Here is a 26,824-nt window from a genome sequence, read left to right as displayed (position 1 = left end):
GGCAGACGCCTGCTCCGGATTCTGCAATGCAAATACGACCGTGTGCATTGGGCGTAAGGCCTCATGCCCACAGGGACAGACCCGCAGCGGGTGTCCCGTACGAGTGATCCGCGCCCCATAGGGATACATTGGACACCCGCAGGTAATTAAATAGCTGCGATGTCATTTTTCCCTTGAGGCGTGGATTTCGTGTGCGGGAAATCACCCACAGCATGCTCCATTTTAGTCCAGGTCTCTCGCGGGGACTGCTCCCGCAGGCTTCTATTGAAGCCTATGGAAGCCGTCCGGATCTGCGGCACACCCGCAGTTGAATTTCTGCTCTCCTGCACGGGAGCGCGGGAGAGCAGCAGTTTAAAAAAAGAAGGGTGCACAGCGAATGTGCGCGGCACGCTGCCAGCGTGCCGAGCACATCCGCCGGGCTGAAGAAAGAAGATCCGGACAGGTAAGTAAAACTTTTTTTTAGGCCTCATGTCCGCAGGAAAGGAGGGACCCGCTGCGGGATTCTGCATGGAGAATCCGCGGCGGGCCTGATTTTCCCCGTAGACATGAGGCCTAAAGCTTTTACCTGTAATATAACAAAAACAAATGTAGAAAAAAGTGAAAACAGATATTTAAAAATGGCCCTAAATGTCACAGGAAAAAAAGAATGCAGCAAAAATAATTTTGGTAGCTGAAGAAAAAAAATAGGACCTTAACCCCTTAACGACCAATGACGTACCGGTACGTCATGGAGCGTCGGGGTATGTATGAAGAGAGGTTGCGTGGCCGATTGCGGCTATTAACCATTTAAATGCTGCTGTCTATTCTCACAGCGGCATTTAAATCCCCCAAACAATGTTCGGGGGTCCCGCACGACCCCCCCCCCGCGTTGAGAACGGGGGAGCCGTGCAGGTGTCATGGCAGCCGGGGGCCTAATGAAAGGCCCCAGGGCTGCCTTAACAGACTGCCTGTCAAAAAGCAGTATGACGTAATGCTATAGCATTACGTCATACTGCAGGAGCGATCAAAGCATTGCATGTTAAAGTCCTCTAGGGGGACTTCAAAGCAATGTAAAAAAAAGAATCAATAAAGTTTTTTTTAATTGAAAAAAAAAAGTTGCAAAAGTTTAAATCACCCCCCTTTTGCCATATCTATTATTAAAAAATCTAAATAATAAATTAAAAATATGTATTTGGTATCGAAGCGTCCGTAAAAGTCCGAACTATCAAAGTAGTGCATTATTTTTCCCGCACAGTGAACGTCGTCCGGAAAAAACCCCCGCCAGAAATGCACTTTTTTAGTTACCCTGTCTCCCAGAAAAAACGCTATAAAAAGCGATCAAAAAGTCATATGTACTCCAAATCGGTACTATCAGAAACTACAGAACATCCCTCAAAAAATGAGACCTTGCTCAACTACGTCGACTGAAAAATAAAAAAGTTATTGCGCGCACAAAATGACCGCAGAAAATAATTGAAAAAAATTAAATGTCTTTGAAAAAAAAAATAAAAAATTGTATAGTAAAAAAAACCTATACAAGTTTGGTATCGTAGTAATCGTACCGACCCATAGAATAAAGTTATGTCATTTTTTTTTTTTGCTGTTTGTGCGCTGTAGAAACAAGACGCACTAAAAGATGGCGAAATGTCATTTTTTTTTTTTCATTTTACTCCACTTGAATACTTTGAATAGCACCATTGAAAAATACAACTCTTCCCGCAAAAAACAAGCCCTCATACAGCGACATCGATGGATAAATAAAGGAGTTACGATATTTTTTAAAGGGGGGGAGGAAAAAAAGAAAATGGAAAAGAAAAAGTGCCGCGTCATTAAAGGGTTAAAACTGCCACATGAGTAAAATCTCTCCAACCCCTATTAATTAAGGGGCTAATGCCCATTAGGTTAGTAAAAAGCCGTATTGCATTTAATCATTAACCCTTCAGAGACAGGTTTATTTTACAACTAAGTGATCATGCCTGTTTTCTTTTTTCTTTTTTTTTTCAGCACGGCCGTCTGGAGCCATAACGTAGTTATTGCCATATGAAGGCTTGTTTTTGTGGGGTCATTGTATTGTTAATGGCACCACTTTGAGTACATATACAGTAATCACTTATCCATAGGATAGGTGCTAAACGTTTGGTGGGATCTCACCGCTGAGATCTACTCAAATCCTGAAATCTAAGTCCTGGTTATATCCAGCAGTCCCGTAGAAAATAAATGGAGCGTCACCACACGTGTGACCACCGCTGCCTTCAATCTGCTCCTCACCACCTGGGGTGCAGTAAAGGCCCATTTAGACGGCACGAGTGTTGGGCAAACTATGCCCAACACTCGTCCCCCGCACATACTAGCTCACCTGCAGCAGCACAAGAGCGAGTATCACTGGCTCACAGCGGGCAGGCTGGAGAAGATTTCTCTCCTCGCTCTCCCCTGCCCCTCTGCATTGACATAACATAGCGGCCGTTGAATACGGAACGTCTGCTATTTACACTGAACGATCAGCGATCTGCTAATCGTCCATCGTTTATGCAGCATGGACGATGAGCTGATCGCTTATCGCTCATTGTAAATAGCAGACGTTCAGTACTGAACGGCCGCTATGTTATGTCAATGGAGAGGGGCGGGGGAGTGCAAGGAGAGAAATCTCCTGCTGCTGACCGCTCTGTGAGCGAGACAGCGATACTAGTACGGGAGCGAGCATACGCGGGGACGAGGGTCGGCCATCGTTTGCCCGACATTCGTCCCATCTAAATGGGCCTTAAAGGGGTTGTCCCGCGGCGAAATGCAATTTTTTTTTTCAACCTACCCCCGCATTCTGCCCCATTAAAATCAATACCGTTTGTAATTTAAAAAAAAAAAATCGCTTACCTCCTTCCCAGTTCGCGCAGCATCTTCTTTTCTTCTTTTAAAGATGGCCACCGGTCCTTTCCCAATGATGCACCGCGGGTCTTCTCCCATGGTGCACCATGGGCTCTGTGCGGTCCATTGCCGATTCCAGCCTCCGGAGCTACGTGATGACGCGTAGAAGGGGCGGAGCCAGAACGCCGCTCGTGCCCGGACCGACCAGAAGGGAGAAGACCCTTCTGCGCAAGCGCGTCTAATCGGGCGATTAGACGCTGAGATTAGACGGAGCCATGGAGACGGGGACGCCAGCAACGGAGTGGGTAAGTGTATAACTTCTGTATGGCTCCTATTTAATGCACGATGTATATTACAAAGTGCATTAATATGGCCATACAGAAGTGTATAACCCCACTTGCTTTCGCGGGACAACCCCTTTAAGCCTGCAGTGTGGAGGAGGGGTGACACAGAATCCATGTTCTTGGGATCGGTGGCGCTCTCTATCCCATGGATTGGTGATGAGTGTTTTCTGGTACAATCCCTTTAACTTTTTATAAGTTTTATTTATTTATTTATTTATTTATTTATTTTTTTCTTTTGTTGGATGTAAAAAGACTGAACTTCCACCATAGTTGCTGCCAGTCTGGAACTTGATTGACATCTATCTGATTTGTATGGCTAACTTTAAATACATTTACTTATGTAAATGCCAAATGATACATCATGCCAAATATGTACCTCTTGATAGAGTATGTAACTTCAGGACTCTCTGGGTTCCTCTACATCACTCTGACTTCTTGATAGCCTCAATACATGGTCTAGAAGTTCCTCTAGGACTGGACTACATGGTGAATTTGGCCTATATAGCTACAGGCTGTACCATTTGCGTGATACTAAGACATGACTCGCATATAATTTGTGTATATTTCCATGTAAGATTCCACCGAATTCCAAAAACTTAGTAGAATGTTTTGGGGCTTTCTCTAGGCTCCAGTTTTCTGAAAGCGACACTTTGTCAAAAAATCTTTCGTTTCTAATATTCCCATTTCCAGGAAAATGCCCAATAGTTCTCTGGAAACTTTTTTGTGTTGGGGGCTTCTAGTCTTTGGGCAGTGACCCATTGGAGAACTCTTGCTATTAAATTAAGAAAAATCAGCTTTCCATCTCCTTTCCAGTCCTGGCCACGCTAAGTTTTTGGAATTTGAATTCTGGCCCACTACATATTGAGTCCTGAAGTGGCGGCTAAGAGCTCGTGTTCCAGCGTGTCCTCAGTCAGTTTGATCTAACTCCTCACAGCTTAGACGTGAACATGGAAGATGAAGCAGAGAGGGAAATATGTGCTTAAATTCCTCTGCAGTGACTGAGTCAGATGAGTTCTTAGCCGGGAGCCGTGTAATGCCGGCTAATCTGTACTGACAGATACGTGTAATTACTGTGAAAGCCTCTGCGCACATCACACTTATATCCTTTTATAAAGAAAAAATGTATAGTATCTCAAGACCTTATCCATAAAACTCCATCTGTAATTACTTATCCACTTAATTAATTTCCTTCTAGAAGGAAATGATGAGGTTTTTTTTTACAACTAGTCACAGTGATGAAAGTATGAAGGTTAATAGGACTTGTTCCTTCTCATCCAATGCTGTGTGAACTACTGAACGAATGGCCGTACCTGCTGAACTAATGGCCAGCGGTTCAGGAAGATAAAGGAGGTATTCGTGTATACTCCACCTTCTGGAGGCACGGCGGGTAAAATAACAGCGCCGGGAATACTGGAACCTCCTCTCAGGACAGAAGTGATATGTTGCAAAGGGTCTTAAACGTTTAAGGGTTATTCCTACTTTTATACCACTTCTATAAAGTTATGGAATTGAGCAGATATATGCCATCACTTAATCGGTGCAGATCAAATTTCCCTTTTTTTTAAACTGTTTTTCAAATAAGGTTAATGGTGCTGGTTGTAGGCACCTGCAGGGCCGGGTGCCTGGGAAGGTTTAGAAGGAGACACATTCTGTCCCCCTCACTCTCCGGATTGCGCAGACTCAGAGGTTGGAGGTCCACCAATCATAATGTGATGGCAAAGCCTAGCAATATGCCGTTACTTCATAAGATGGGAAAACCCTTTTAACTCTACACAACACCAAAAAAATGCAGTTATCCCTCATATCTCTGCTACTTCCGTGACCCGCTCACAGGGGTGAAGAAATAATGGGGAGTAGTTCGGTTGAATGCTCACCCAGGAGAGTTCCTTTAGTTCTCCTCACATGTCACACATGGGGCGCTGTGATCATCGGTGATTTTCTTTTCTTGGCTAGGAACACATCGGCTCTGCAGGACTTATTTTTGACTTCTTGACCCCATGGAGTTGCTATTTTGTTAGTCCCAACCCCATATTTCTGGTGGGACCTTGTCATTGCTGACGGGCCGCTTGTCGAACGTCTTACATTGACTTCAATAGAAGCCGTCTGTGCAGAATCTGCACTGAAATAGAGCATGCTGCGATTTATTTATTTTTTCATCCGTGAGCGGAAAATCGCAATTGATTTCCGCTCGTGTAGAGGAAAAACTGCTTTTCCATAGCATGCTATGGGTGGTATTTGCTGCGGAATCTGGAGCGGATGCAATGCTAATTCCGCCGTGCAAAGCTGGTCTTACTCTTTGGTTTTTAAAAAAAACAAAGTATTTCTTTTTTTTTTCTTTTCTTTTTTTTTCCCCCATGGGGTGTCTGGCAGCATATTTTGCCCCTCCTGAATTCGACGTGAAGTTGTATGATCATCCCATCGTGCCATCATTGTGAGGAAGCTAACAGGCATCTTGTGTTTGAGTAACCTTAGATTTATTGGTATTCATTCACTGTAACGGAGGGTATTTATATGTTTCTGTGTCATATTCTGTAGAGATGCACAACCTTTTGTAGCCAGAGGGCCACATTACTATATTGAACCGCTCCAGAGGGCCGCAGAAAACTGAAGGGGGGGGGGGGGGGGGGGGTTGTAATTCGAGACATAAGGCATGTCAAAAGTTAATGTCATAGGTGTCTGATTGTGCAGCTTCCACTTCCGGGACTTCCACCTATTAAGGAAAATGGGGTCCCGTTCTCTGCCAATCGGCACTCCATTCCAGTCTGTGGTTGTTTGCATTGGGCAGTGATGATTGGGGGTTGTCATAAGCGCCTAGTATTTCACACCTCCTATAAGCTATAATTGAGAGAGGGGGTCACATACATAGATTGTCACTTCTAACGCGAAAAATCCTTTCTGGAGTCCCAAATACAGGTCACGGGACCCCATTATCCTGATATATGGGAGACTCGGAGGTGACGGCTAAACGGTGCATCATAAATAGGATTTTTTTTTCCCCCCTCAGTAAGGCCGGGCTCACACAGGCGTATGTTTACCATGTATGATGGGGGCTTTGTATGCCTATATGATATGCAGTAACTTACAGGCAGTTCCGATCACATTAGTGTGCCAGAATTACGTAATACATGAGCGCAAAAAAAGCAGCATGTTCTATTTCGCCGTGTATATATACGCGAGATAGAGCTTATTATTCTCTATGGGCACGTATATACGCTCGGCCATATGCAATTACATAAAATAAAAGGTGTGCCATGCGTGAGTACGCTGTCATGCGTGGTACAATTTTGCCACCATACGTGGCAGTACGCAGGGTCACGGCCGACTCCACAGCTGTAAACACGCTGCAGGACCCCCGCAGTGTTTTATGCCTACGGCCATGTGAGCCTGGCCTGTGAGAGACGTTTTAGCCCTGTTTCTCCAACATGAAGACCCGTTTTCCGCCCAGCTGCCCGGGTTTTGGACGGAAGCGAAAACACTGCAGGCAATGCTTCTTCTTCCAGTGTCTTCAGCCTGATCCGGCCGCAGGGGCCGACGCAGATGTGAGTCCCCCTAACATCCGCTCTTGCTGTATCCTATTTACAAGATGACTTTGCAGGCCTCAGTCGCGCAAGCGTAATTTCATTGCGTATTACGTGCGCAATATAAGCGAGTATAATACGCGATGAACGGAAGCAATGAAAGTACGTTGATTTTCATTGAGCCATTCACACTTGCCTATATTCATTGCGTTTAATACGTGCGTAAAAGAGAACGCAGCGTGATGATACGCACAATACAGCCCTGTTGTTCTCTATGGGTGTGTAGTATACGCTAGGCCTATGCAATAACCCTGCATATGTGCCGCGTTTATATGCAACGTCGCTAAGCAACAGAATGGGAAATTAAAAGAATAATGAAATTAGTCAGACTGCAGGACAGCGTGCGGGAGATGCGCCGTCATGTGCAGTGAAAAATCGCTGTCATACGTGGCGATACGCTGTCTCACACAGCGGTAAAACAGTGTATTATACATATCGCACTCCACTTCTCTCTGACGTGGAAGCTACATGTCAATGTTTTGGCTAATGTACCCGTGTGTTGTACACAGATTTTATGATTAGTGGCCCTAAAATATACAAAGTGGGCCCCAAAAAATGAAAGCTGGCCAAAAGAAAATCTGTGTTACCCATAGCAACCAATCACAGCGCAGCTTTCATTTTACCCCAGTAGTATAAGAAGTAGCAACCAATCACAGCTGTTTTTATTTTACCCCAGTAGTATAAGGAATAGCAACCAATCACAGCGCAGCTTTCATTTTACCTCACAATGTAAGAAATGGCAACCAATCAGAGCACAGCTTTCATTTTACCCCAGTAGTATAAGAAATAGCAACCAATCAGAGCACAGCTTTCATTTTACCCCAGTAGTATAAGAAATAGCAACCAATCAGAGCACAGCTTTCATTTTACCCCAGTAGTATAAGAAATGGCAACCGATCAGAGCACAGCTTTCATTTTACCTCAGTAGTATAAGAAATAGCAACCAAGCGCAGCTTTCATTTTACCTCAACAGTATAATATATACTGTTATATATAAATTACAGTATAGTATAATATATAAATTACAGGGGAAGTCAATGAGTTTTTGTTTTTTAATCCCGCCATTACTCGTCGCCTGATGCTGAAGAACGCTGATGCAAGATTTCACTCAAATAGGACAGAACTGTGGATTTTATACGACACAATCACAGCGCAGCTTTCATTTTACCTCACAGTGTAAGAAATGGCAACCAATCACGGTGCAGCTTTCATTTTATCTGAGCTATGTAAGAAATGGCAACCAATCACAGTGCAGCTTTCATTTTACCCCAGTAGTATAAGAAATAGCAACCAATCACAGCGCAGCTTTCATTTTACCTCAGCTGTGTAAGTAATAGCAACCAATCAGAGCACAGCTTTCATTTTACCCCAGTAGTATAAGAAATAGCAACCAAGCGCAGCTATCATGTTACCTCAGCAGTATAAGAAATGGCAACCAATCACAGCGCAGCTTTCATTTTACCTCAGCTGTGTAAGTAATAGCAACCAATCAGAGCACAGCTTTCATTTTACCCCAGTAGTATAAGAAATAGCAACCAAGCGCAGCTATCATGTTACCTCAGCAGTATAAGAAATGGCAACCAATCACAGCGCAGCTTTCATTTTACCTCAGCTGTGTAAGAAATGGCAACCAATCACAGTGCAGCTTTCATTTTACCCCTGTAGTATAAGAAATAGCAACCAATCACACCGCAGCTTTCATTTTACCTCAGCTGTGTAAGAAATGGCAACCAAGCGCAGTATACCAAATGAAAGCTGCGCTGTGATTGGTTGCTATGGGCAACATAAATTACAGGGGAAGTCAATGAGTTTTTGTTTTTTAATCCCGCCATTACTCGTCGCCTGATGCTGAAGAACGCTGATGCAAGATTTCACTCAAATCGGACAGAACTGTGGATTTTATACGACACAAACAACTAAACAGACTTAACATTTCATATATAAGATAATAGTTCCTACAGATGCTAATCATTGGCCCTATATAGACATAATGGAGCGTTATAATCCGTCTGTCTGTGCTGCATCTTTATGTCTTCCTTGTATCATCCATTCTCTTATACGGAAGGAGGCTGACGGCGAGCGCGGACGGCGCGAGGATGTCAGGCCGCCTGTATGGAGAAGCACTGGCGGTTTTCCTGCTTGTAGGGTGTTCTTCTGTAAGCTGCTCAGGGAGGTTTATAGTTCTACTTGGGCAAATGTAACATTTTCCGACTTGTGCCTGAAATGCTGGTTTTGATGACGCATTTCTGTCTAGAACGGAAACCCAGCTTACCGTAAATACGTTTTAGAATCTAATGGATGAAAAGCTTTCGTTGTATCGTGAGCTTCCCTACGCCGGCGCGAGTCTAGGAGGTGGCTGGGATAGAAATAGCCTAAATATGACCTTTACCTGAATGGCAGCCGGGGCGCTCTGATAATACACAAGGAGACTCCAATCCCCTCCATCCTCACCGGCATTCGCATCACTTTTACGCTTTTTCTTTACATCAGGAATTCTATTTAAAAATAGATTGCACCATTCGCGTGTATTAGGGCGCCGTCACACGAGCGTATGGTCATAGCGTATTATGTGCATAATACGCTCTACCAATCTCCCATAGGCTGCCATTCTGTAGCTCACACAAATTGCTCAAAATATGCGTGCAAGGATAATCACAGCCCGTTCTATCTTGGCGCTTATTAAGCACGCCGACATGCCAAGATGGTGCATGGCGATTGGTGGCAAGCAGTATGTATGCAATGCCAGGGCGTACTTACTGCGTGCCAAGGGTGTCCCTCACAGGCGGCACACAGCGTATTCCCTCCGTCTGAGCCCGGCCTTACTGAGATGGAGACTAATAGTTCTCAATTTCAGCGGGGTCTCTTGGCTCCCAGTATTCTCTGCCAGAAGGAATAACATGGCGGATCTGTTGGTCTCCATCTCCGCAGTACAAGGGAAGGGTTCCCTTTTTCAGGGATTTACAAGAACCCCTAACATAAGTCAGACAGAAACCATAAATGTGACTGTTCACCCGTTCTGTGTGTTTTTCAGGTACCAAATTGACGTAGATATTATGGTACAAAATCTGAGCGCATCTATTGCTTAATCCGCTCTTCCACAGTATATTTGTACTTATCTGTAGAAATAAGGGGCTGATTACGTAAAGTTGTTAATGCATATTCGTTAAACGTACATGGAAATACTTTATACAACCATGCGCTTTTAAGCATACGTGTGTTTGTTGTTTTTTTTATTTATTTTTATTTTTTTATGTATACCCTGTTTCTCCGATAACAAGCCCTACCCTGATTTTCAGGGAGGCTTGAAATATTAGTCCTACCCCAAAAATAAGTCCTAGTTGCACTAAATTAAAAATAGAATACATTACCTAGCAGACTCGGTCCTGGTCTCTCCCGCTGCTTTCGGTGTGATTCCTGCAGTCCTCAGTCGCTCGTACATCCCTTCTTGGTTACAGTATTTATAAATCCCACCTCCAAGAAGCAATGGCTGTTGATTGGTTCTTCCATCGCTGCTCAGCCAATCACAGCCATCGTCCAATGCTGCATTGATTGGCTGAGCAGTGGTCGAAGAATACTGTAACCAGGAAGTGATGTTGTATGAGTGGCTGAGTGCTGTGGAGAGCTAGGTAAGTATAATAAGATCTTCCCCAAAAATAAGATCCACCATGTTTCCCCGAAAATAAGACCCTGTATTATATTATTTTTTGCCCCAAAAGAGGCACTAGATCTTATTTTCGCAGGAGGTCTTATAATACTTACCTAGCAGGTGCTGTCCGGCTTCCTCCTGCTGCTCTCCGGAGCTCCAGCATGCTTCTTGCAGTCCTCGGCCGCCCACAGAAGATCGCTTCCTGATTTACAGGTTTCCTAAATCCCGCCTCTAAGAAGCAGTGGCTGTGATTGGTTCTCGAGCGCTGCTCAGCCAAGGAATGCAGTGTTTGCTGAACCGTTAACAGCCATCGCATTGTAGAGGTAGGATTTATGAATTGGCTGAGCCGCGGCATTGATTGGCCAATTCATAAATACTGCCGCTACAGTGCGATGGCTGTGATTGGCTGAGCAGCACTCGAGAACCAATCAATGCAGTGCTCAATGAACCAATCACATCCATCGCATTGGTTCATCGAGTGCTGCATTAATTGACTGAGCAGCGTTCGAGAACCATTCACAGCCATCACTTCCTGGAGGCGGGATTTATGAATCCCATAACCAGGAAGCGATCAAGAAGTGTGCTGGGGCTCCAGAGAGCAGTGGGAGGACCCAGACCGAGCCTGCTAGCTAATGTATTGTGTTCTTTTTTATGTAAAGCAGCTAGGGCTTATTTTTGGGGTAGTGCTTATATTTCAAGACTCCTCGAAAATAGAGCATAGGTCTTATTTTCAGGGAAACAGGGTAGTGCCTCTTTTGGGGCAAAAATACAAGACTTTTTTTCAGGGGAAACACAGTATGTTAAACATATTAGCTATACAATTTCATACGTTTGTGTCTGTATGTTTTTCACTGTAAAGTCTTGCTCTTGAATAAAGTTTTGTAGGTCAACACTTTTTTTTTTTTTTTTGTCTTTTTTTTAGTCATTTGAGAGCCAAAAACATAAACACACATCTTTACGTTTCGTATTGACTAATGTTTTTAAAAAAAAAAAAATAAGACAAGTATACACTAGGCATACTTTTTTTTTTTTTGAAGGGGGGGCAGAAAAGTGTTATGCTATGCTTTTCTATCCAGGAAGTAAAAAGTGGTTGTGAAGCAATTTTTATGTAATGAGAAAACCCCTTTAAGTTCTGTTAACATTTGGACTGTGGCTTCCGTTTATAAGTGCTGAATCCGCTGATCTCCCCGCCGGCCCCTGAATCTTTAGAGACGAGCGGGAGGATACTCGGCTAAGGCACTACTCGCTCGAGTAGTTAGCCTTAGCGGGTATGCTCGCTCATCTCTACTAATGATCATCCCTGTAGAGCAGATTTACTGCACATGCAGTTAATAGGAATATGCACACTTGCGATTATTTATATTGCTTCAATACACCTAAAATAAATTAAGCAACTTTGCAAATAAACTGGCTTTACAATTATATTTGTGTATACAGTTTATATGCAAAGCTATGTGTCTCCATGGTTACAGATCATCCTACAGTGGACGCTCTTCTTGCTAACCTAAAGACAGTCGAGGTTGGGCAGATGAAGGCAGGATCACAGGACACAGGATCTGTTGTTACGCGGGTCCTGTCGCCAGCTATAATAGTTTCTGCTAATTTGCTGGAAGAAGCACCTATGGGCTCGTTCATATCAGCGCTTATGGGTTTCATCTTCCGGCAACGTCAGATAATGGAACCAAACTGCATCAAATTAACCCAGTTGACTACTGGTCTCCATCTGAGCTTTCAGCATTTTTACAAAATGCAGTAGTGCAGCATGTTGAACTATTTTGTCCTGTTTTTAACAGAATTCAGTGACGGAGGTTTTAGTTCAATAGATTTTTATTGAGGCTGGAAGGCATGTGAAAGAACAAACATGGAGTGCATCTCAGACAAAAAAAAAAAAAGCAATTGTAATGTATACATACTTAGTGATGCACCCACTTTCCCTCTCCACTACCTCGGCGCAGTGGAGGCTGTAACTGGCCCGCCTCAGCCCACACTTTTCTTTTTATTAACTGGAATCTTTCCCACCTCAGGGTCCGGGTCCATGAGGTGGTAGAGAGAAGAACAAGGGAAAAAACGACAGAAGAATTAACCAGGGTTAGGGCTCCGAAGAGCTCAGCGGGCAGTTAGGGAAGGATGGGGGGGTAGGGTGTGGGTAGGTTGGGATAGAGGTTGAGCTATCGTATTGACCACCTGTTTGCGTGGGTTTTTGTGGCCTGGTTTGATTTGATTCCCCCGGGGATGTGGGACTCCGATTTGAGCGTAACCGCCCTCCTCCATGCCAGAAGGGGGGCACTGCTTTCCTCTCATCTCGCGGGGCAGAGTCCGGGTGTTGTGTACCTATGATGCGTTTGTCTGTCGGGTGATCCACTCCCCCGGTCTTGGGGACAATCTAAAGTCCAACCATGGCCGCCAGGTTGCAAAGAACTTCCCCACCGTAGCATCGTCCTCTGCCCTCATCTCCTCGAATCTGGCCAACTCATTCACTGCCTCCACACAGTGGGCCCTGGTGGGGCCTGAGGTGGCTCGCCAGAACCTTGGGATTATCAGCCTAGCCGCCAGTACAAAAAACCTCAGTAGGCCTTTTCTCGTCTGGGCTATGGACCCCTGGAACATAGACAGTAGGGCCATCTCAGGCGAGAACAGATCATTGTATAGCCCCTGACAGATCATTGTATAGCCCCTCCACGTCCTTCCACAGTGCCGCCGGGGGGCATTCCCACCAGATGTGTACCATATTCCCCCTTCCGCTCAAGCACCTCCAGCACTGAGAAGAGGATTGGGGGAACATTTTGTGTAATCTGTCAGGTGTGGTATACCAATGAGACAGAATCTTATAGTTCAACTCATGCAACCTGGAATGGACTGTAACCTTGTGTGTTAGTGACGGAGGTTTTAAATGGAACCTTCACTGCTGATGTGTCATCAAAAGGGTTTTCCGGAACTAATATGTTAATCAATGACGTATCCTCAGCATATATCTTCAATATCAGATCGGTAGAGGTCTGCTGCTTGAGACCACCACCTATCACCTGCCCAAAGTGGCTGCGGCACTCTGGTAAGCACCATGGCTACTTTACTGCAGGTACAGCGCCATACAGTTCATTGCAGCGTAAGCCTATTCACATGAATGGGACTGAGTTGCTCTGAGGACATGTGACCAATGTATATGAGGTCACAGGTCTGAGAAGAGGCCGCGGCACTCATGTCAGCTGATCAGTTGGGTCCTAAGTGATGGACCCCCACCCATCTGAGGATCATCAATATCTTGGTCCTGGAAAACCCCTTTAAAGTGGCATTGTCTTCCTGTTCTGTGATGGTATTACACTAGAATATCCCATAACATTGACTGGCAGAGGTCCATTCTCTGGGATACTCTCCTGGCTCCCCACATGTCCAGCACGGCATCGCTGTTATCCGCATATGAACACGGAGATCTGCTGATTGGCTGCAGCAGCCTGTGCTGAACACGCGGGGAGGCAGGAGAGGTGAGTATAGCAGCAGACGTTTTAAGAAATAATTTGGACAACCCTTTAATGGCTTAATAGAAGTTGACGACCGATAATCTAAAGACACGGAACTTTATTCTTTTGTGCTTCTACCGCTCTGTTTTAGCAATCAGAGGGTGTCTCAGCGCCCGGTTCCCCTGCAGTCAAACTTTCTGACATGTTAGAAGTTTCTTAATTATTTTAGTTATTAAATAAAAATCAAAAAGTTTTGAATAGTGTTTTTGTCTGAACTAAAGATCTTTTTTTTTTTTATCCCTCTCAGAAAATATCCCAGAGGAACTTCAAGAGCCATTCTATACGGATCAGTATGACCAGGAGCATATGAAGCCACCTGTGGTGAACCTTCTTCTTTCTGCAGACTTGTACTGCCGAGCAGGGAGCCTTATCCTTAAGAGTGACACGGCCAAACCTCTTCTGGGGCACGATGCTGTCATCCAAGCCTTGGCACAGCGTGGGCTCTATGTGACCGACCATGAAAAGCTGGTGACTGAGAGAGACTTGCGGAAGAAGCCGATTCAGATGGTAAGGAGTACGGGTGTCTGTGTATAAGAGAGGGGTATGACACTGAGTGATGGGCACCGTTAATGGCTGAAAACAGTGACCTCGCATCACCTGGTTGGATATGACTGTTTGTACAGCCAATGAGATGATGTGGTCATGCGCATTTCGGTCACACAATAAATATGCAGCACGCTCCATTTTCCTGCAAAGAACACATCTTAAACTCATTAAACTAATTGGCTATTTCAATGGCTGAGAGCATTGGTGTATATTCTTTTGCATACACTATTGTACATGCTATGCACACGCACAAAGTACAGTAAAATATGTTGAAACACTTGCAAAAAAAAACACAACGAGCATTCTGCAAAAATACATTGCAAATACGCTTATGCTCAAGTGAATCCTGCCTTAAAGGGGTTTTCCCATTACTTAAAATTCCTTCATACCACTCTGTCCTTCCTGGTTGCTGCTGACTGGGACCTGTGACTTCTGCAGCCAATCACTGGCCACAGCATTGACCTTCTATAGGCAGCGATTGGCTGCAGCAGTCACATGTCCTGGTCAATAGCAGCAATCAGGAAGTACAAAGTGGTTATGAAGCAATTTTTAAGTAATGAGAAAACCCCTTTAAGTTCTGTTAAGATTTGGACTGTGGCTTCCGTTTATAAGTGCTGAATCCGTGGCACATCAGACACCAGTGGCAGCCGGTGGACCCCTTTATTATGGGACGTGTTAAGTTTTGCTGAAAAGTCTGTTGGTATTTTTTTATCTTTTGTGCTAGAAATAGAGACAGATGTGAGCATGGCGTCTGTTGTGGCTTATAGCAATATTCAGTAACATACGGAATAACACCATGTATGGAGTCATCAGGCCACGTTTGGTTATAGTGGATGTTTTATGCTTGCTCTATGCATTTTATTGCCGAAACTGTGAAATACTGTGACAAACTACAGGGCATACTGCAACTTGAAAAATTTGGAGTGTTCCCTAAAATACATGCAAATGACTTTTCTGGTATCTGTGATTGGGGTATTGCACTGTATTTTGTCTGCAGCTACAATAAATCTGCTACGTGTTGAAGGGTGATATTCACATCCTAGTTGTGGGTTCCTTTTTCTGCTCCGTTATGGATGCAGGATAAATGAAATCCCGTGGCTATATGGATCCATCTTAGGCCACACTCACGCGAGCGTTTTTTCTGCTCCGTATTACGCGTTGGCGAAAGATACAGCACTAACCCTCCATTTACTTCCATGGGGCTTCTCACAGTAGCGTTTTTGCGCCGCACCTTATACGCACGCAAAATCGCACCCAGCAGGTTTTATTTTGGGCATTTTAGTTTGTATTTCACGCTATAAATCGCTCATTGAAATGAATAGGGTGCGCAAAAAACATCCGCTCCTGTGAGAGTGGCCTTATGACTGCAGTTTCCCAGATGGTATAGAGCAGCATGCTGAGCTATTTTCTCCATGATTTTGACACCATTTAGTCACGGATGCTCCAGATGTGAACAGAGCCCAATAATGTTCATTTACTGGTGGTAGAATAAATAGGCCTCTTCTTGTCTGCTGTCCAGCTGAGGGAGAAGTGCTACATAATGGCCAGTCTATTATCTGGGGTCATATTGTCCTCCGTGCTGTATATACTTCTTCAGTGCCGCGTCCTGATAAATGAGCTGATTATCTGGAGTTGATCGTCTCTGCCCGTGTGGAAGCTGCAAGAATAATGTCTCTTTTCTGCTGGGTGACACGTTGTCTACTTCATGATGTGCAATAAGCATACTGTAGTTCTGTACAAATATATGGGGCTTTCTGTCAAGTCTGTTAATACTTTAGGTATAGTGAAACAAGTTTGGTACGGTGTTAGCCAGTAGAGCAAAATGTGATTGTTCCCAGTAAGAGAAACTCAGTAACCTTGTACATATCATACCTTTTAATGGCTAACAAAAATACATGATGTTATAGCGAGCTTTCAAACCTCTCAGGATTCTTCTGCAGGCATAATGAAATAGATCCGAAGAGGCATGCATATACATACATACATACATACATACATTCATACATGCTTATGACAAGGCACAGACATGGATGGGACATGTTTATCAGTGACCTATTTAAGCATTTATTTTCTCTACTCAACCTGTTGTAGTATTCTTTAAAGTGCAAATTAATCACATCCATGTCTCTGCCTTATCATAAGTAGGTGCGTGCGTGCGTGCGTACGTGCCTCTTTGGATCTATTGCATTATTCCTGAGGAAAAGCCCAGAGTAGGTTTGAAAGCTCGCTATAACATCATGTATTTTTGTTAGTCATTAACCCCTTAATGACCGCTGGTATGCCTTTGACGGCCTGTATCGGCAGTCTACGTATGCAGAGAGTTCGCACAGCGATCTCCCTTCATTTACCATGGCCCCCAGCTATTTCTTACAGCTGACTACCAGCGGCAACTGCTCCGATCAGCCACGTAGATGATCGGAGCTGTTAACCCTTTAAATGCCGCTGTCAATTGTGACAGTGGCATTTAAATCTCCTGAACAATGGCTGTCATGGCAGAATGCCTATCAAGCCATCTCTGTTGTATACAACTGTGCCACAGCATTACATCATACTGCCTACCTGATTGCAGTATGATGTAATGCTGTGGCACAGTTGTATACAACAAAACAAACATATGGCTGTCCGATTTAATGTATACTTTTTAAAATCGTACTGGTATGCTTAAAATGCTATGCGCTTGCATACGCTTTTTCATGTGAACAGCCCCTTATTTATTTCTGCATGTCATAGAATATGTACATAGAACCCAAGATAATACAATCTGATCACTATAGCTCACTATGTATTAGGCCGGTGACATTTATGCTCCCATAATATGGCCAAGTATCCTGGCCTGGCTTCCGTTTTTCTGACCCCAACTCCGAGCATCATAGAAATCCATATTACGGAGACATAAACCTGGCCGGAATATGGCGGTATGTCTGCGGTCTTAGGTGCCGTATAGTAGGTATACTAGCTCAGAGGTCTCAATATTGTAAAATGAAGTATTAGATCGGTTTAAATACTGCAGAACCTTTTTGGTAGATTTGCGCTGACAAGTATGGTTACCATGGAAATCCTTGTTCTGATTGGCTGTGCTGATCTCACGCTTCTGCGGTCATCCTGACATCTCCGGGCTATTATTTACTGGATGTATTTGCCCATCATTGTCTGGATGCCGAGGACAAGAGTAATGTTTTATTTCCTTTCGCAGTAATGATTTTTTAGTATTTAAATGATTTTATGTTCTGAAGATGTTTTCTGTGTGTAAAAGATCATTCCTGAACTGCCGGAGATGACAGGCAGCTATCTGCTGCAGACCTTGTGGTTAAAAGGTGTGTGTGCCTTTAAGGGAATATTGGTAGCAGACGTTTCCGTGAAGCTCCTATTGATTTGTATAGGGCCTGCAGATGGATAACATGTGCTTGTTGCCGGAACAACCCTAGTCAGATGTTTGGAACTGATTTGCAGTCGCAGAAATTTCTCCAACACATTGAGATGATGGCGTCCGTGAACCGCGGCCCCACCGTGTACAAGAATGAAGGGCTGCGGCGCTCTGCCACACGCGATGCTTCCCTTTAACTCTAGGATCTCTGTTATAACTCTTCCAATCAGGTCATTAGGTGGGTATTATATGTTCTGGGTCGCCGCGGCTCATGTGTCTGCATGGCCTACATGATCGTGGTTTGCACACTCTTTTCTGTATCCATAAAGGGGAGCTACGGCAGAGTTCTGCACCCCAGGATCGGCTGACCGGTATTGTAGTCTTTGGGGGGCAGGGACCTACCTGGCTGGTGTCCACGTCATCCGCCCCACTATGACTGTTTCTCTGCTAGCGTTTTATCTCCCGCTCTTGACAATCAGTTTTCATTCCCGCTTGAAGTACCAGAACACACATCCATAATAAACTTCAACGGAGCCTTTAATGTGGCGCTTGGATTCTCTCTGGATGCCGGGATGGCACATTTGGTGGAGCTCAGGTGGTAGTTCCCGCCTCGCTTACTTCTTGGCCTTAGGCCACTCCCACACATCCATTTTTTTTACAGCGATTACTGCAGGGTTTTGAACGCCGTGGTATTCGCGATATAACGCTCCCATTGATTTCAATGGGTCCTTGCAGACGTGATCGAACGCAGCGTTTTATAGCGCGGTCTGCTCTATTTTTTTTCGTGTTTAGCGCACCTTATTACCCATCACCATGATGGGGCGTGCTACAGCTGCCCTACCATTATGTATCACACCCTACTTGCCAGGAGAACAGGGACTTTTGGTGTGCTGAGCCAGCCATGGATTGTCGTGCCCAGAGGGTACAGCGTTAAACAGAACGTTTCTTAAAACAGAATTTTTAGATAATACAATCGGTGTGGCGCAGAATGTTAAGGCAGTCCTAAACTCTCACTCAAGACCTGAAGGTTGCGAGTTCAATCCCCACATGCGTCAGGTAGGCGGCTCAAGGTTGACTCAGCCTTCCATCCTTCCGAGGTCGGTAAAATGAGTACCCGGCTTGCTGGAGGATAATAAATAAATTACCTGAAAGCGCTGCGGAATAAGTTGGTGCTATACAAATCAGATCAAGATTTAATACCCTCTTACTTCTATATGTCTGCAGGTGACCCCCCTCCCCCCTTCCCCGCCTACCCTTTTTTTCTTCCACTTGGATAATACAGTGCTCCCTCGTCTATCGCGGCGGTTGAGTTCCAGAGACGCCCACAATACATGAAAATCCGCAAAGTAGCACGTTGTATTTACACAAATGAATCTGTCGGGTGAACTGCCAATCAATCGCAAAAGTGAACAAACAGACCGATGCTACGATCAGCGAGCCAATCAGCACCCGATACAGAACACCTTCCATCAGCCAATCATGTGCCGTGTACAATCTCGCATTTGCAAGCGTTAGTGGCCTACTATATGTCCTGTATGTACAGCAAAATTAGCAGGAACAGAATAATATATGATCTATCTAAAATCCGTGATGCGCTGACGCCGCAATCATTGAACCGCGATATAGCGAGGGATCACTGTATACAGTTGAAAAATAAAATCCTTGAATCTCACAGTAAAGTGATCCTAATTCCTCTATGCGCCATTTAACCGTGGAAATATTTAGTAAGCGCTTGTCCAGATGTCCCGCTGAAGATGCGGATTAACAATCAATAAAACTTTTTTAGCATTATGATTAATAGACTTTGTGGATTCTTCCCAAGAAGCTGCTTAGTGCCTCGTGTTCCCGTACAGCGTCATTTCATGCAATCCTCTTCCTTCCATGTGACGGATTAGAGATAGAATGCTTTGCCCTCATGGTTACCGTAGCAACCCCAGAGATGTGGAGTTCTGGTCCTCTCAGTGAGAGCATCCCAGCCATCTGGGCTCATCCTAGCTGCTGCTGCCGCGGCGGTGCGGTTTACTAGCACTTTGTGGCATGAGCGCCAGCCCTCCCTATTTCTCTGAATGGATATATAGAGGGGTGGACAAGTATATGGAAACACCGTACCAAATGCGTGCCTTAAATTACATGGGATTATAAATCATATTTCGGTACTGTTGTATCATATCTCCAACAGAAGAATGGTTGGAGACAAGCTGCATGCCCACAACCAATGGCCAAAATTTGATTGGCTGGGATGGAAAATGGGTCAAGGCTGTCTCCGCTAGTACCCTGCCGGTGTCCCATGTGTGCGCCGAGCTCTGCTCTTATACTTTCCCCGGTGATCTCCTCCCCTACCAGCGGTGGCCCTTTCTTTCCCCCTCCACCCTCTCCGCTGCATTCCCCCACTGTCACTGCCCCCGGCGCTCTGCCTTCTCCCGTCCCTGATCTGCCGTAGTTGGTCACCCGCTGTCAGTCTCCTCGCAGGCCTCGCGTGATGGTTGCAATATGTGACATCAGCGAGGAGACTGACAGTGCTGGAGCCCGGAAGGCAACAAGGGACAGCGGTGGAAGGGTGAGTGACTGGAGGCAGGAAGGAGACAAGGGACAGCGGTGGAAGGGTGAGTGACACTGGAGCCAGGAAGGAGACGAGGGACAGCGATGGAAGGGTGAGTGACACTGGAGCCAGGAAGGAGACAAGGGACAGCGGAGTGAGTGACACCAGGCAGGAGGGGAGATAATGGGCACCCATTCTCCAGTCCAGCCAATCAAATTGTGGGCATGGTTATGAACGTGCAGCTTGTCTCCACCCATTCTTCTGGTGGCTGCAAGATACAACAGTACCTCATATTTTAATAAGACATGTAGAGACAGATTTTAAGTGGAGGTAATAGGACACAGATGCTGCCAGGCAGCAAAGCTCCCTTGGTCAGGGGTTTGAGCCACTCAGCTGCTGTTGCCAAAACTACCCTGAGCAGGGCAAGAGGTGAAGTAAGCACAAATTTGTCACGAAAGCTCTCAGCCAAGCAGGGGTCAAAAGGGCAGCTCAGTGCTAGTAATTAAAATCCCATGCATTTCGTACAGTGTTTCCATATTTTTCTCCTCCCCCTATGTAAGTGTGTGTGGGTATTAGTGTTTCTTAACGCCACCGAAAGCTATGGGTTTGACAGGAGGAACACCCCTCTCACACCCCTAGCTCCCGATTTGGCTCAGGAACCTAAGGTCTTGGAAGGAGGTAAAATGGATGGAGAAGCAGCGCTCCAACTCACATAGGATGGCTCCGTCTGTTAGCTGCTGATCACCTGCAGCAGGTAAGCGGATGTCCCAGGTCCTCCCAGCTGTCGTCCTTGTTTTGCTGTCTGCGGCCTGGTGCCTGTAATGCTGACTCCACCGCCGCTGTTGCCTGGATGCTATCCTAAAGCAGTGTGCGGCACATGTCAGGAACTGTTGCCTCCGCTGCTGGCTCCCTGCTGTTTTCATGGTGTGCTTGGACGGCATGTATGACTTCATGCAGGGCCTCTGCTGTGTTCTGCCACATGTAGACCAGCCCGAAGGAAGGTGAGAGAAGAGGGGAGGGTGCCGTAGCCATAGAAGCTGGACGCTCCTGTGGCCTACCTAATGGCGACGGCGCTCTGCGATGTGATACTCAGCGGGGTGCCTTGTTCTTGCCGAGGAGCAGAGACCCGGTTTGACCACAGCAAATGCGCGCCTCAATCGGGGACGGGGAAGGAAGGCAGATGCAGGCTTCTGTCCATTGCTGCAGGATGGCTTTTTCTTGTGGCCAGCAGGCGGGGAGGGCGTTTCAGCAGCCCCAGTTCTGCGGCGGGATGGGGGTTTCAGCAGGACCAATGCGTCCCTCCAGCGGGGCCGTGAAGGAACACAGGTGCACGGGTCCCTAGATTTCAGCTGCAGCATCACTTTAATGGGCTGCCAGGACCTGCAGCCCATCCATGTCTACAACCTATCAGATACAGGGGGCGTCACTCCCCCCCCCCCCACCACCCCCACCCCTGTCAATCTTGACTCCAGCAGTTCTTTCTGGTGGCGTCAAGATACACTAATACCGTGTGTGTGTTTGTATTACAATATATATATTCTCATGTAAAAGGTGGTCAGCTTTGTCATCCCAGTTCCAATATATGATCAGGTATGCAGTATGTTGCTCTGTCTGCTATGTAGTCTTAACCCTGTAGGTTTCTCGGTACATAGTCTATGTGACATGTTGCATCTTTAAAGGGGCACTCTTTTAAGCAACAACTTATAACATGGCACAACAAGCCAACCAAGGGTAAAAGTTTAGGGGTGTGGCTTATCACAGCATCATGTTTTTACCTTCATTATTCCAGTTGCCCCTGTTGTAATATTAACCCCTCTCAGTGGCCCCAATAGTAATAGAGCCCCTCTAGTGGACCCAGCAGTAATAGTGCCATCCTCACCACTGAATCTCCAGCTGAGTTGCAAACATATCATCAAGTGCTATAACTTGCTGTCAAGTTGCGGTCAGCACCCCACTACAGTGCTCACAGAAGATCCTCCCTCTTCCCTCTACCGTCTGCACTTTGTACAGTACATGTAGGAGCGCAGACGGCAGGGGGAGGAGTGAGGATCTTCTGGGAGCGCTGCAGCGCCATCTTGACCGTAACTTGAGAGTGAGTGGTAGCGCTTAATGATATGGCCGTTGCCCGGACGGAGGTGCTCCTACCAGGTATTTTTTAGTGTCCATTGCTATGGCCTGTAAAAAATTAAATGCCAACACCGGCCTCTATATAAATTACTGGTCGAGCTGGCGGTCTACCTTATAACATGCTATAATAAAGAAAGATCAACTGTGGTGATAAAATCCTCGCATATTCTAAGGCTTCTGGGCAATTAGCTGTTTGTGGTTTGTCCAGCACTTCCAGGAGGAAGCCGTGGTCACCAGATACTTCCTGGACAGTGGTCCTACACCATTCAATACCATTCTTGTAGTTGATAAAATAGATCGAGTCCACCAGAACTGGATCCACTTCCACAGAAAGGCTCTAAGTCCTTGCATGTAAACTAGGGTCCTGAATAGGAATCCCAGCTTCCCCCATGATGATCATATGCCCTAATCTGTCATATGGGCAATTGTCTTCACAAGACAACCCTATTAAGAAGGAACAGATCTGGTCTAAGGCCCATCTGCAACACGTGATATTTTATACAGTGTCAATCATTTTATGGTGTTTTGGTTTTTTTTAACCATTTTCTTGGTCAAGAATAGGCATGTTGTTCTCTCTCTGCCATCTTCACATAGAGCGTGGTCTCTCGCTTTTCCTTCCTTCCTTTCTTCCGGTATCTGAAGATCTTTTATTCCACTCCTTACACCACCATCAACAAATATAACGCTGCCGTCTCTTGTTTTGGAGAGGATATCCTGGAAGATATCTGTAGTGACATCACAAGAACTCTTCAAGCAAAAGGTCATCTAAAAGCCATACATAAGAGGTCTGTTGTAGGTCTTCTGCCAGCCTATGGCAATCAGTATTACAGGTATATTTTCCTCTGGAAATACATATAACAAGCCCCCTGACATACTGCAGCATTGTATACCCGCATCTTTGTAATGGCCTGTGTCAACTATTGCTGGTCATAGTCCAGTGTTTCCAACCCACTTTAGACTTGCAACACCCCTTGAAAAAAAGTTTTAATTTCATGGCACCCTTGCAAAAAGATGCATAAAAATAGCTTCTAAAACATTTTAAAAATTCTGTCTCTCTCTTTTGCCATGGTACACCAGGGTGGCGCGGTTCCAGGTTTTATAGCATGTCCAATCAGAAAAGCTCCTCCTGTCCCAAGGGGCTGAGTGGCAGCAGCTCTACCTGCTGAGCCATTCAGCCCCTTGGACAGCTCCTCCTGTCCATGGTCTTAGCTTTGTTCCCAGTTCCTGCTATCCTGTCCCTGTTTTAGATCTGCCCTGTTTCTGATTGGACATGCTATAAAACCTAGCCTTGTTCCTCCTTTTGCGTGTTTATTGAGCCCTCCTATACCTGCTCCCTCTAAAAGAAGATTGCTCTCTGTGTACTGACCACTGGCTTGTTCTCTGACTACATCTCTGCTGAAATCCTCTGTACTGCATTGCCCTCTCTGTGTACCGATCCCTGGCTTGCCTGACCACGTTGCCCGCCCTTGCTGGCTATAACCCGACACTCCAATCCAGTGCCAGAACGTGACAGTGCGGGCATGGATGAGAGCTTTCGTTAGAAGTAAAGTGCTCATTAGCCTCTGTATAAAAGAGTAGAAGGCTCCTAGGAGTTCTGGCCCAACCGTTTACCCGACTGCCAGTAGTGAGGGGGACGTGGACATCGGGCAAGGGTTGGGCAACTCATGTGACGGAGAGACAGCATCACAGTTGTCAACCTGAATTTTTATTTTTTTCTGGACACTTTATTCAAAAATCATAGACAGATGACGTTTTTTGTGAACACAACAATAAACCATTCTGAATGATGAAGAGTAGAAGTGGATAGGAACTCCTCACTTTAAAAGGACGATGATTTACAGTTATAACGACATGCTCAACTACCAACAGCCTCAAAAAAATCACGGACACGACTATTTTTTTTTTCTTTCACGGACACTTGCACAGAATGAGAGGGGGCATGGGGGAAACAAGCAGTGGCACAGAGGGAGATGGGGACATGGAGAGGCAGGGCAAGTTGGAACACTGGGAACAAAGTGGCATGGGGGAATGAATAGTGGAAGAGGGGGACACTTAGACAGCAGGGATAAATTGCATAGGGGACTATTAATAATCTTGATTTTTACTATTATTTTTTAATCTGTTTAGATCGCGTAAATATGCAGCATATTTACATGGCTGAAATACGCTTACGACCGTTTGAATGAGCCCTTACGGTGAATTTACATGGGGTGAAAATATTGTGGAGTGACACTTTTTTTTTTTTTTACTGTGTGTTGAACTGAACTTAAAGGGTTATTCCCTTAACATACATGCAATTCATATGCAAAGGGTATGCTATAAATGTTCAACAGACGCAAGTCCCACTTCTGTGACTTGTACCTGTCTCCACAAGGGGAGACCTGACCGGTACTATTGTATCTTGCCACCACCGGACGTAGGGGTGGAGATGTTCAGTGACAGCTAAGGGGTATGTAACGTTCCCGAATGTCCTGATTGGCTGGCTGCTGAAAGGTCCTAGCAGCGTCGGGATTGAATTATGGCTGGAATTGTGGGTTAGGGTTAGTTTCAGTGTTAAGGATTACATTATTAGCTGTAAGTGCTTGGATGTGACAGTGGCTCCGCAGTAACATGCAAGCATTTAGTCAGTGTTTTGTAAATGGTGAGAAGTTGGAAATGTTAAGAGAGTATTTACACGGGCGAGTTCAGGCATGATTTCTGTGTGATGTGAGATGCGCAAAAATCGCACTTGAAAAGAACCCATTATTTTCAGTCGGTGTATTACATGAGCGATATTTTTATTTTATTTTTTTCTTGCAATTTTTGTTGTCCCATTTTGTGGCAATTCTGTTCAAGAATCGCCCATTATTTCATATGGGAGCCATCGCCCTCTTATGTAAATGTCATCGTCAAGCGAGTACTACTGGAGCAACATGCAACTTTCACACGCATGTAAAATCACATGTTTATGAATGTGATATTGGTCCGAGTTACTCGGACAGATATTGCTCTTGCCCATGTAAATACGCCCCAAAAGTGAATAACAAAACCATATTGGGGAAGTGTTATTAGCAATTTTCTTAATTTACATAATTACCTCTGAATAATCTTAAAATTGCTGCCATTGCTCCCTCTCTCGAGGTTACTGCTTCTTTAGAGGCGGCCGCCCTTGTAGACTGAACTGTTTGCCGTTCGGTTTGTTAGAGAAGGGCTTATGTAAATGTAGGGGTTTGCCCTTCAATTCTGACGAGAAGTCCATTCACTGTGAGGTTGGAAAATGTGAGCCGGGCCGCAGTTACAAAGGCAGCTTTGAGCGCAGTGAGTAAGAGTTGGCATCGCGCCTTGCAACTGTTTACTGGGAATCCTCAGAATTTAGCCGCCCGCTGGCACAGTGATAGTGGGATCTGGAACGGATGAATCCGGAGAATAAATGCCACTTTTTATTCTCTGCATTTGATATGGCAACACGTGTAGATAGAGGCGGATACGGAGATGTCTTCTTGGCTCAGGTTAACGACTTAAGATCCCGTAGCATATGTAGAATTTAGGGAAATCTATGCAGTTCCTGATTTATTTATCTATACCCCTTCTTGCATCCAGTAACGCACCATTTCTACAAGCAGAGCGTCGTGACACCGAGCCCTGGCTGCCCATCAAACCCGCTGTTCTCAGGATTCCCTTTCCTGCCCTGTTTCCATGGAAACTGGACTCTTCGTTCTGTTTTTTTCAATCCCCTAGTGCGAAGGGGGTGTAATGTGGGGGTGTAATTGTGAGTCAGAGAGGAGTTTTGGTTAGTTTTTTGCATTTTTCAGTCTTCCCTGCTTTTGATTAAGGCTTCTGGAAGCCCCAAAATAAAATGTACTGCAAACACCTTCAATAAAGTCGCAGCTACAATGACGTGGTTCACAAAATAAGGTCGTCTTCACACAGATTTTTTTGGATGTGGATTCCATGCTGAAATCTGTGACTGAATCCCATTGAGTTTAATGGGGTTCCGCATCCTAGTTCATACGGTGTGGATTTAAAATCTACATCCCCTAAAACTGGCACCTGAGTCCCAAAAACTTTAGTCCCTACCGTTCGTCTCTACCCATACAAAAACTTGGATAACACTGTTGGATGAAGCCAGATGAAGGAAGCTAATATAATGCACATTTTTAGCCAAAGGGCCTTTATATGCAAACACTGACAGTACGTAGAGTGCCTGTACACAGTTTGGCCAAACTGCAGTACCTGATTGCGGTTTATTGTTGTTTACCATGCTTCGAAAGAACACGCTGCCACTAATCAATGCCAAAGCATAGGACTCCTCAAAGAATTATAACCAGTAGAAAAATGATTCCATGTA

At 45.2% G+C, this 26,824-nt stretch overlaps 1 protein-coding gene across 2 annotated transcripts in view; it reads left to right on the top strand.

Annotated features, from left to right (window-relative positions):
• Nucleotides 1-26,824, top strand: part of CAMSAP2 (calmodulin regulated spectrin associated protein family member 2) — a 118,433-nt gene that overhangs the window by 15,477 nt on the left and 76,132 nt on the right. For both annotated transcript variants that reach the window (XM_066597168.1, XM_066597167.1), the window contains exon 2: nucleotides 14,169-14,428. In XM_066597168.1, coding sequence (XP_066453265.1) covers nucleotides 14,169-14,428 — 260 coding nt within the window. The remainder of the gene's footprint in view (nucleotides 1-14,168; nucleotides 14,429-26,824) is intronic.

The sequence above is a fragment of the Eleutherodactylus coqui genome, chromosome 3 (assembly GCF_035609145.1).
Source record: "Eleutherodactylus coqui strain aEleCoq1 chromosome 3, aEleCoq1.hap1, whole genome shotgun sequence".
In the NCBI taxonomy this organism is placed as follows: domain Eukaryota; kingdom Metazoa; phylum Chordata; class Amphibia; order Anura; family Eleutherodactylidae; genus Eleutherodactylus; species Eleutherodactylus coqui.
This window is presented reverse-complemented; position numbering and strand designations above follow the sequence as displayed.